Raw genomic sequence first — 12571 nt, 5'->3', positions numbered from 1 at the left:
TATATGAGCAATACGCGCTGGCAGCGTGCACCGAACGCAAATGCGCCTGAAAGCGCGCACACAGCCACATTTGTTTTAGCGCTAATGTAAATGTAGTACTATGCATGTACATATGTATGTGTGTTTGTTGACATGCAAACACATATTTTATCAATCGTTAATTCTGATTGCAGCGCTTAGATTTCACACTTGCCAGGAGCGCCTGGCATCAAAACACACGAGACAGCGACGCTGATGCCGGCGCTGCCGCCAAAGACATTGGCTGGCTGCTGTTTGGACATTTGTTGCGACGTACGCCGCTGGCCGCTCACGTGTGCGCGTGTGTGTGCGCGCTTAGCTTCCAAGTGGTGTTCAATAAATTGAAACTTTTAGTTGCGTTGTTGTCACCGCTCGTAGCAGTTCACTAGCGATTCACTCGAACAGTTGCCTATTGCAGCGGTTGCTTAGCGTTGTTTGTCTCCTCTTGCTGCAGTGCCATTGAACTGTTTGTTGTAAATTGAAAGTTCATATGTAAATGTGTTGTTGCATTCAAAAAATATTAACACAAATAGATAAGTTGAATTAAAAGTGGACCCGCGACTGCATTGACATTTAAAAAATCAGCATAAATTGGCATTAATTGAGGCGCGCAAGAGACAACGCTGCGAAATTGAGTGTGTTTCTACAAAAGTTATATTCAAAAGGATTTTCATAACGAGTCGGTTATAAAGCGTAATTGTGAGGCATAATGTTGTCGAAAAGTGCATTTGGTGAGTGGAAAATTTTTTATAAATTTTTTTGTAATAAATATTTAAATATTTTTGTAATAAATATTCAAAAAACTGTAGCTTTTAAAGACTATTTTGAGCCACAAAAAAATATAAAAAAATTCACTAGATCGCAGGCTCAAAAATACCGGCGTATTTAGTTCCAATTCTGTTTATATGGAAAAAATATAAAAAAATAATAAATAATTTTAGGGCGACAATAAAAAAAACTAAATGTGTTGAAATTATAATAAATTTCTTACAAATTTGAATAGTCCGAATTTTTTTTGACAAATATATGGGAACATAAAACTTGAAAGAAATGTATTAAAATAAAAAAAAATATATTTAAAAGATATATATCAAAAATAAATAAATTAAAATTAAAAGAAAAATATCAAAGTAAAAAACTAAATATACAAAAATAAAAATAATTAAAATGATAAAAAAAAAATTATATTTGGTTTAACCAAGGCTATCATACCCTTCGCAAATAAAATTGTAGCCATAGTTTTGTATGGCAGCTATATGAAATAGTGGTTAGATTTGAGCAATTTCTTCAATAAATATACCGTTATCTTGGGAAATAATTCACGCTAAATTTCGTGCCGATACCTCTTCAAATAAAAAAGTTTTCCATACAAAAACTTGATTTCGAACGTTCACTTTGTATGGCAGCTATATGCTATAGTGTTCCGATTTGAACAATTTCTACTCAGATTATACCGTTATTTTGTAATATAAACCAGGCCGAATTTCATGCCGATATCTCTTCAAATAAAAAAGTTTTCCATACAAAAACTTGATTTCGAGCGTTCAGTTTGTGTGCAGCTATATGCTATAGTTAGCCGACATTGACAGTTTTAACAATTAAGCAGCTTCTTGGGGAGAAAAAAACATCTGCAAAATTTCAGCTCAAAAACTATGGGACTATTTCGCGTATGTACAGACAGACTTTATAGGGTCTCCTTCTGGAGACACACAGTTTTCTTTAAAAGGCTTGCAATTGCTTAGCTTAAATGAGGGAATTATTAGAATTTAGAAAATTTTTATTTTAAAGATTTCTTACTTCAGTACTAAACAAAAAACCGTTCGCATTTTTTTTGTTTTTTTTGTTTTTAATAATTAAAGGTATAATTCTTGAACTATTTATTTTATCTAAAAAATATTTATATATCAATATAAAAGCGTACATGTATTTAAATAAAAAATGTTTTTTCTAAAATTATTATTTTTTTTTTAATTATATACCTACATATATTAAAACATAATATTCTACAAATTTTTGTTTTTATTGAAACCTTATATTTTAACCTCAAAAGTAACAATGAATAATTTAGTATAAATTCCGAAAAAAAAATATTTATAATTTTATAATTTTCAAATTTAAATATTTTTTTTCATTTATTGAAATTTTACAAAATTTTTTATGTTTACATATTCAATAGCAAAATTTTGTTGCATAGTTTAATTAATTATTAATTTTAATTATGCAAATTGCATGAATGGTATGATCTGAGCGCAGTTATAATCTTAATTCACAAACAAACAACAACAACTAGCGACCACAATCTATAATTCACAAACAACAACAACAACTAGCGACCACAATCTAACATCAACAGCTGCGTAGTTTAGACTAGCATCGCTCTAAAAATAACTAGAGAATAAGCGGAGGCAAAAACAACAACAACCGGTACAATTTCTTATCAAGAGCACTCATTTGTATGTAGATAATAATGACAACAATAAAAAAATGGTGCTGGCGCGTAAGTCTTATAAGTGTGCGCATATGCACACAAGTGGGAACATACTTAATTTTTTGTTGTTTTTTTTTGCTGTTCGAATGATATGAGTGGCAACATATGTTGATAAGGTACGCTATAAACGGACGCTTGCGACTTTTGAACTTAAAAAAGAAAAAATCGAAAGTAAGGTTATGTCATACTAAAATATAGAGCGAAAGGTATTTACATATAAAAAAAATTAAAATTTTTGAATATTAAAAAATAAAAAATACAAAGAAGAAGTATAACAAAAAAAAAAAATTTAAAATTTAAATAAAAAAAATAAAATAAATTAATTAAAAAAAAATTAAATTTAAATTAAAAAAATTAAATTAACAAATTTTTATTTTTATTTTTTTTCGGAGTATACACTTAATTATTTTTTTGAATGCAACAAAATTCTATTTATTTTTGCTTTTGAGGTTAAAATATTAAGTTAACAATAATTAAATTTATTGAAATTTGTTTTATCTTTCTTACTTTCGAGGTTAAAATATAAGATTTAATAAAAATTCAAATATATTGTACACTATTTTTAAACAAAAATAAAATTTTTATACTTAATAATATTTTCAAAAACCAAATAGGTCTGCATAAAAATTATTTTTTTTAGATTTAAAAAAATTATATAAATTGTAATGCTAAAATTTAGGTAAAAAAAATTAAAAAATAAAAAAATTTCAAAATATTAAGAAAAAAAAAATATTAAAAAGGAATTTTTCGAATGTTCACTAAGTAATTTTTTTTTTTTTTTGCAAAGCAAGCACTTTTTTTAACTATTGCTGCTTTTGTGGTCAGAATATTACAAGGAGCAGCAGACTAGCTTGAACTGTAGCGTATCTGACAGCCGTAATGGACGTATCGTCTGTATGGTGTCGTGTCTTATCAGCTTCGTTGGGGACCAGCATTAACGTTATTTGACAGCAGCTTAATATGAAACTAAATAGCCTAGGCAGACAGACGGTTCACAATTGATAAGATAAAAAATAATATTTGAAAGTGAAAATCGTGATAATTGTGAGCATTTCGATTTATGAACCACAAGGCACAGTAGAGATAGTGAGCTGAGTACATATGTACTTAATATGTACTTATATATACCAGTACAGCACTCTACATTTAAATAAGAGCATAACCACATATTCAAGCAATTTTTAGATTAGATTAAATATGTAGTAGAATATATGCGTACATATGTATGTATGTCTATTACGCCTCAAACTTTATCTCATTTATGCTCTTCTTCCGAAACTTTTTGATTCCAGTAATTTTTAGCCGGAATCTAGTTTATAGAGGTCAGCAAACAGCGTCATTGCGTCTTGAACTTGACTCGACACTTGCTTGTCTTATCAATTTTCATTTTAAGTAATTATGTACATATGCATGCATACAAATATGAAAAGTGATTATTAGCTTTTCGATTATGCCGGCTGCACATTTACATTGTCGGCTATGGTTTGAGGTACACGTGATCATTGCTGCACTTTCTTTTTATGCCCTCATTTTTTATACATAATAATGCTAATATTTTTAATTTAAATAATTGGAATTTGTAGACTGTGGCAAGGTTTAAGACCGCTAGCTCATATATTTTCTACCAGTGCAGTTCTGCTAATATAAGCTTTTCCACCCAACATACCCTCATTAAAACAAATTAATGCACTCCCACCCAACTTTCTAATTCGCTTCCCTCTTCTGTTTGCTTATATAAGTAGATTAATGCACTAAAATGTCCCTGAACGTGATCGTGCAATGCCGTTATGGCGCAGTTTATACATAGTGCATAGTTGATTCAGACTTAACTTGCCGCGATTACAATGCAAATTGTTGAACGTGTTAATATATCGTTTTTTGCCTTTTTGCACAATATGCAAAGTTTATAATTCGATGCACTTTTAATCAGCTCGTAGGAGTCATTTATGTATATTATACATGAGAACAAAGAAAGAGCAAAAATTAAAATATTACAATATTACAATATGTTTACAAACAACGGCGAATAACACGTGATACTAATTGATAGTTAATCAATAAAACCATTTTATATACAATATTTTAGACAAATTGATCATGTGACGGCTTGGTACAGATAAGGATTGATGTATTTAAATATATTGTATTTATTTTTTACCTTGCAAAACAAATAGATCTCAGAACGAAAACGAACTGACAAATTCACCAACATATATCATGGACAATAATTCTTCCCTCATGACTTACAAAACACATCACATCACAACGCGAGTATTACTTAAGCAGGCACGTTTCTTATACATATATTGCCAGCTAGCAGCCAGCTGCCCTGAAGTCACCGAATGACTGTTAAGTAACATCAAATCGCGGCGCGAGTGTCACCTTAACAGTTGACAGGCACGGTGACTGCATTTCTTATATACAGCCAGCTAGCAGCCAGCTGCCCTGAAGTCACCGAATGACTGTTAAGTAACATCAAATCGCGGCGCGAGTGTCACCTTAACAGTTGACAGGCACGGTGACTGCATTTATTATATACAGCCAGCTAGCAGCCAGCTGCCCTGAAGTCACCGAATGACTGTTAAATTACATCAAATCGCGCCGCGAGTGTCACCTTAACAGTTGGCAGGCACGGTGCCTGCATTTCTTATATAGAGCCAGCTAGCAACCAGCTGCTCTGAAGTCACCGAATGACTCTTAAATAACATCACATCGCGGTGCGAGTGTCACCTTAACAGTGGCCAGACACGGTGCCTGCATTTCTTATATAGAGCCAGCTAGCAACCAGCTGCTCTGAAGTCACCGAATGACTCTTAAATAACATCACATCGCGGTGCGAGTGTCACCTTAACAGTGGCCAGACACGGTGCCTGCATTTCTTATATAGAGACAGCTAGCAACCAGCTGCTCTGTAGTCACCGCACGACTGTTAAATAACATCAAATCGCGGCGCGAGTGTCACCTAAACACTGTGGCCAGGCACGGTGCTTGCATTTCTTATATAGAGCCAGCTAGCACCCAGCTGCTCTGAAGTCACCGCAGTACTGTTAACTAACATCACATCGAGTGTCCCTTAACAGTGGTCAGGCACGGTGCTTGCATTTCTTATATAGAGCCAGCTAGCACCCAGCTGCCTTGAGGTTACCGCAGGGCTGTTAAATCACATCACATCGCGGCGCGAGTGTCACCTTAACAGTGGCCAGGCACGGTGCCTGCATTACTTATATAGAGCCAGCTGGCAGCCAGCTTCCCATACAAAGCCCATGTGTTTAGATTGCATAGGACGAGCAGCATTCCTACCACCTTTAAACTTTTATAATAACCACAACGAATTTAAAATTTCAGTCCAAACGGCGCGCTTAATGTGCCAAGGCCTTCAACAACGTACCACCACAACACTGCATTCGAAGGCCTCACCAGCTGTAATGCCGGAAATACAAAGTGAAATACCCGAATGTGACTATCAACCTCAACCATATACGGGACCAAGTTACGAGAAAATACTGGAGATACGACAGAAGCATATTACACCGAACATTGTGCCGCATTTCAAGAAACCACTTCTGATACACAACGGACATATGCAGTGGCTGTTCGACCATGAGGGGCGACGTTATTTGGATATGTTCGGCGGTATTGTGACAGTGTCAGTGGGCCACTGTCATCCGTAAGTAACAATTGAGTTCATTATTTTTTGTGTGGCGTTAAATAACTTGAACTCTCTTCCCTTCTCCTCAATAGCAAAGTGAATCGCGCGCTAGAGCAGCAGATCAACACACTCTGGCATACAACAAACATTTACTTTCATCCTAAAATACATGAATACGCCGAACGTTTGGCGGCCAAAATGCCTGGCGAACTTAAGGCGGTGTGCTTTGTCAACTCCGGCTCGGAGGCTAACGATCTCGCCATGCTGATGGCGCGCATGCACACAGGCAATCAGGATATTATCACTTTCCGCAATGCCTATCACGGCATGTCGCCGTACACCATGGGTCTGACGGCGCTCTCGACATGGCGCTTCCCGTTACCCGGCGTTAATAACGGCATACAGCATGTTATGAACCCAGATCCGTATTTGGGTCTTTGGGGCGGCGCAGCTTGTCGCGATTCACCCATACAAACGGATCGCAAATGCGACTGCACGCCGGAGACCGGCTGCTTGGCTGGCGCGCGCTACTATGAACAATTAGAAGAAGTTTTCAAGTACTCACTGCCGCGTGGACGTGTCGCCGGTATGTTCGCCGAATCCATACAAGGCGTCGGCGGCACGGTGCAATATCCGAAAGGTTATATTAAAAAGGCGGCTGAATTGGTGCGCGCCAATGGTGGTGTGTTCATCGCCGATGAGGTACAAACCGGTTTTGGACGCACTGGCGATCACTTCTGGGGATTTGAGAGTCACGACTTCATACCGGACATTGTCACAATGGCGAAGGGTAAGTTAGTTGACGGCAATACCATAATATTAATGGTATAAATCTGTTAATTATTTTTCATGCAGGCATCGGTAATGGCTTTCCACTAGCCGCTGTGGTGACTACACCCAAAATTGCCGCATCGCTTGGACAAGCGCTGCATTTCAATACCTACGGTGGCAATCCCATGGCCAGTGCTGTCGGTCTAGCTGTGCTGGATGTTATCGAGGAAGAGAAACTACAGAAAAACTCTTTGGCAGTGGGTACGTACTTCCTCAAGTGCTTGGCCGAGTTGCGTGAACGTTTCGAGATTATCGGCGATGTGCGCGGCAAGGGTTTGATGATAGGCGTTGAGTTGGTATCGGATCGCGCTACAAGGGCGCCACTTAGCGCGCCGCATGTATTGGAAATTTGGGAGACCTGCAAGGATATGGGTGTGCTCTTCGGACGTGGCGGTCTAAATGGCAATGTGAGTAGTAAATATTGCTTTATAAATGTTAGTGGTGAAAACGCGCAGCTCGTTTGAGAGTATAACTCTACTTAGCCTTTTATAGATTGTTTATTTATTGTTTGACAATTGTTGTTGTTTACTTTTGTACATAGAAACATACACTTTTTTGCCTAACCTTTAAAAATACTATCAATTGCTTGACTTTAACCAACATTTTCGCTCATACTAAAACACACACCCCTATTTGCTATCCCAACACATCTCTCTTTCCCTTTTCTCTTTTCTCTTTTGCAGGTTTTCCGCATTAAACCACCCATGTGCATTACGAACACGGATGTTAAATTCGCTGTGGACACTTTAGCAAACGCTATAACCGAGGTTTCGAACAAAAAGCTATAGAGGCGGCTCGAATGCTTAAAGGAACTGCATTTACTTAAAAGCAATAATTGTCTTTTGTCCTATTTTTTTTGTCTAGTAGTTAGTGAAGACTTTATTTTCTTGCATACGCATACGCTTAAAATAGTCGTCATGTTCCTAGGGGTCATGTTCCCTACACTGCTTTTTATTACCTCTTACATGTAAACTTTGCGGTTGTTTGTTGTTGGCCAAGAGGTCGACATTTTGAGTTCTAAATAAGCTTTATATGTGTAGATTACTTTAAGTTGGCAACTCCAAAGACTAGATATTGTTTTTTACAATTTTTTTTTAAGTGAAATATTCTTGTTTTTGTAATGCATTTATAATTTGTTTACATATTTTATGTAGTTAATCGGCATTTTGAGGGGATATTCCAGTCTAGAGGCATGAATTTCAGCTAGTTTTGTGGTAAAAAAGGCAATTCATATTTTTAAAATCCATTTTTTTATTAGTATTTGTTAACATTACAAGAAGGTGGGAGAAAATCAAAATACAAAAAAGTAAAAACTTTCAAAATGTATAAAAATTTCAAAATTTTCAAAAAAAAAAAACAAAGTTTTCAAATCTTTAAAAAATTTACGAAATTTTCAAAAATTTTCAAAATTTTCAAAAAAATTTCAAAGTTTTCAAAAATTTTAAAACTTTCAAAAAAAATTCAAAATTTACAAAAGTTTCAAATTTTACAAAAATTTTCAAACCCTTCAAAATTTAAAAAAAAATATAAATTTTAAAAAATTTGAAGCTTCCGAATTTTCAAAAATTAGCAGCTAATGAAGTGGAGTTATTAAAAAACACACATGTGGCCATACGCACGATTTCAAAACTCCTCGTTTTTCCTTCGGCTGTAAACTAATGAAAGTGATGTTACATTATTTTGCATTTTAGGTGACAATATATAGGTACATACATACACATACATGTTTATAGTAAATAATTTTTTTTTTCATTTCTAGACTAGAATACCCCCTAATGCCTTATAGTGTTTTTGAACTTGAATATTATTACATAGGAAAATATTATAGGTATATTATGCAATGTTAGCAAATTGGTGGTTTAATTATTAATGTGGCAATATAAAATAAAGGAACGCACATCTTAATGTAATTGTTTAAAAATAATTAAAATTTGTGGTTATGTACTTACCGCCGTATGGACTCCCAAAAACAAAATGTATGCAATTTTGAAGTATGAGCGCTTGTAAGGATGTGGTAGGTAGGGTGCTTATGAAATGTGGTTTAGAGTGGGATCAAAAAAATTAATATTTTTTTCGCTTGGTACTCTGAAAAATAGGTGCTTAGACACCTCTGAGTTAGACTCACCAAGTATGAGCCTTTAATTAACAGGAATGTTCATCGCTTTGGGTTATCCATTTTTTTGTTATTGTCAGTTAAATTCAAAAAATTCAAATCTTGCTTCCAGATTGTTTAAAAAATAACTCGTTTCAAAGATTTTATATGAAATTAAATGCTAGAAGCCTTTTCTGCGATTTTATCGTAACGTTTTTTTCGTTTAAAAGATATTTACTGTGAAAGTTTGAATATTTTAAGGCATTTCTAAGAATTTTAGAACTCAATGAAAAAAAATATTACAATTCGAAAAGCTCTTAGTTTTGTAGTAAACTAAATGCTCACTTAACCAAGTACCAAGCGAAAAAAATATTAGTTTCTTTACCCACCCTAATGTAGGTGTTATGTGTTTGAAATTGCGCAAAAAATTAGTTTAATCCAAAGAATGATATGTTGAAGTGGTGCAGTTTCGAGGAAGCAGCTGTAAAAATGGAAAAGAAACACTATATGTAACTAAAAATAAATATAAGAAATATAAATAAATAATTAAATTAAAAAATTAAAAAACTAAATAAAAAAAATTATAAAAATAAATTAAAAAAAAAAATATTTAAAAAAATGAAAAAAATAACAACAAAATAAAAAAAATAAAAATAAATATAAAAAAAAATTTACAATATAATTTTAATGTTAATAAAAAACTAAAAAATAATAAAAAAATAATAAAAATAAATAATTAAGTCTGAAAAATTAATAAAACAAAAAATTAAAAAAAATAATAAATATAAACAATTTTAAAATAATAAATATGAATAATTAAATTTAAAAAATTAATTAAATTTTTTTTTAATAAATAATAAATATAAATAATTAAATTTAAAAACTTAATTTGAAATGTTTTTTTTTTTAACGTTTAACTAATGAAAAGGATAACGAAAAAATAATATTTAGTTTATCTTCTTAAAGAGAAAAGGTAAAAAAATTAAAGCAAAATATATTATTCATAACCTCACTTTTTATCTATACACACAATCCTTTCCTTTCATCTAGAAATTCTTAACAAATCACAAACAAATATTTTATGCATGGAAATTCTTTTTTTCTTTTATCCATGTCTATAAAATACATATACTATATACATATAACTAAAAATGTCCTTTGACTAACAAATTTCGTCTAACTTTTATGAAATTTCCTAGGTACTCAGCATTTGTCCGCCACTCTGCGTCACCTATAACGATGTGGACATGGCATTGCATGTCATCGAGACGGTTTGCAAGCAGCATCTGGAGAAAAGAATCCGCAATTGGCGCAGAAATGTCTGAAGAGCAAATGACTTGGGCTCAGCAAGAAATATAATACAACAGACAGTCAGTACGGCAATGCCGTAGACACACAAGAGAAATGCACAAATATGCGTAGCAGGAGTGATACTCCACAAAATGTTTTGTAAGCTGATTTTACAATAGAAATTTGTAAGATTACATGAGGAGTGTCTTTTCAAAAGGGGGATAACTACATTTTAGCTTATTTTTCGCAAAATGAGAAAATGTTAGGTTATGAAATTAATAAATCTATTTTTTATGGGTAAAAATATTCCTTTAAAACTTTTTCGCTCGAAAACTATCTCGTTTAGCTCATAATACAAGTGACCAAATTGTGTATATTAGCACTAAGGAAAGGAAGGACTTCATGCATCGTTAAAAAATTAAAAAATAAATTAAATTAAAAAATGTTCTATTTTGCAAAGACACTCCTCATATACATATTTATATGTATACACTGTGAGATTAGAAAATTTAAAAAATAATTCAAATAGCGCACTTTGAATAAGCAGTTAAGTTTTATAAAAATGTATGCAAACTAGTTTTTTACAAAAGAATTATTTTTCTTTATATAAAATATTATATATTTTTACATAATAATGTATACGAATTTTTTATGAATTTTTTTTATTAAAATTAAAAAAAATATATGTATATACATTTTTTTTTTTAATGTAAGCGGAGTTTTGTTATTTTATTTTATTACAACTAAAAAAAATAAACATAAAAAATTAAGCAGAAGAATTATTTTGTTAAGATAAAATATTTAATTTTTTTAATTTTTTTTTACATAATAATGTATACGATTTTATGTTATTTTATTTTATTAAAATTGAATATATATATATTTTTAATTTTTTTTTATAAAAATATATATAATATGATTTTTTATTAATTTATTTTATCAAAATTTAAAAAAATAAATTAATTTTTCCAAAAAAAAGCTATGCAAAATAATTATTTTTATTAACATAAAATATTCTATTTTTAAATTTTTTTACATAACAATCTAAACGACTTTTTTATTGAAATAAAAAAAATAATGCAAATTTTATTAATTTTGATTTTTATAAAAATGCATACGAGGTTGTGTGAATCAACCCATGCCCATTGCGTACGTATCATGACCTGATTAAGCCTTCTTCGCGCTTCTTCTGTGGCTCGTGCTCTAATTACTGCCACAATGTCGTCCGCGTAGCCAATTAAGTACGCTTCGTCTGGCATTTCAAGTTTTAGTATAGCGTCGCAGCTGATGTTCCATACGTCTGGGTCTAAAATGGTTTCTTGTGCTTCTCCTGACGTGGCTCCTAATCGTCCTGATCCCTCTCTAGTTTGGTACAGCAGTTTTCTGTTATTAAGGTAGCTCCGCACCACAGCGCTGAGGTAGTCGTGAATTTTAAAGCTTTTTTTCGAGAACGTCGATCATATCCACCATCTAGCGCTGTTGAAGGCATTCCGGACATCTAAAGTCGCCAGTAACACTATTTGTTTGCATTTAAGCCATATACCCTGTGCGACTTCTAGACTTTCAATGACGCATTTTTAGCTCCTAGAGTTGATCTACCGGGTCTAAAGCCGTGTTGTCTAGGGGAGAGTCCTCCAGCTTCGTTGAAAGCCTTACTCCCACTTTTTTTTGTTTGTGCTAGCATCGATGTCGTATTTCAGCTTCTTTTTTGCTGCTTTGTATTGCTCGGCTACTCGGGATGCGGCTACTCTAAAAATGATTTTCTGATTAAAGTGATTTTGTGTATGAAAATAAAAATAAATAAAATATTTCGAAAATATAATTGTTGTTAAGAAATACATATTTTTATTAGGCTGACAAGATTTCACGTTTATTTCTAACAATTCTACAACTTAGAATATAAAACATCTACATTCGAATATAGTATTTTCCATTACAAAAATGCTTTATAAATCTAACAACAGCTTAGACCTTGACTAAACACTCTCCATATAAATATTCGGTATAATAATTAAACGTACATATTTACAAATATACATATGTATGTTGATATGCAGCTGAAACTATGATCACGTGTCATTTTGGCAGCTAAGAAAATCGTTAATAATAATAAGGAAAAATACAAAGGCAAAAAATTAGAAAAAATATATTTTTAAAACTGTTTTTCAAAGCGCAGAAATGCTAAAATTATATGCTAATTATT

At 32.6% G+C, this 12571-nt stretch overlaps 1 protein-coding gene across 2 annotated transcripts; it reads left to right on the top strand.

The window, feature by feature from the left end:
- The first annotated feature begins 317 nt into the window (after positions 1–317).
- On the top strand, positions 318–10609 carry LOC105227212 (alanine--glyoxylate aminotransferase 2, mitochondrial). Of its 2 annotated transcripts, none has more exons than XM_011206449.4 (5): positions 318–749; positions 5852–6173; positions 6248–6945; positions 7011–7393; positions 7670–8412. In XM_011206449.4, the coding sequence occupies exons 1-5, from the start codon at positions 728–730 to the stop codon at positions 7772–7774; spliced, it is 1530 nt and encodes a 509-aa protein (XP_011204751.2). In that variant the 5' UTR covers positions 318–727; the 3' UTR covers positions 7775–8412. The 2 variants fall into 2 exon arrangements, with proteins under 2 accessions (XP_011204751.2, XP_011204750.2); XM_011206448.4 differs by lacking the exon at positions 7670–8412 and adding an exon at positions 10278–10609 and having other exon boundaries at positions 324–749.
- The last annotated feature ends 1962 nt before the right edge of the window (positions 10610–12571 follow it).

The sequence above is a fragment of the Bactrocera dorsalis genome, chromosome 5 (genome assembly GCF_023373825.1).
Source record: "Bactrocera dorsalis isolate Fly_Bdor chromosome 5, ASM2337382v1, whole genome shotgun sequence".
Taxonomy (NCBI): domain Eukaryota; kingdom Metazoa; phylum Arthropoda; class Insecta; order Diptera; family Tephritidae; genus Bactrocera; species Bactrocera dorsalis.
The sequence above is the reverse complement of the archived record's forward strand: the minus strand, read 5'-3'. Positions and strand labels throughout refer to the sequence as shown.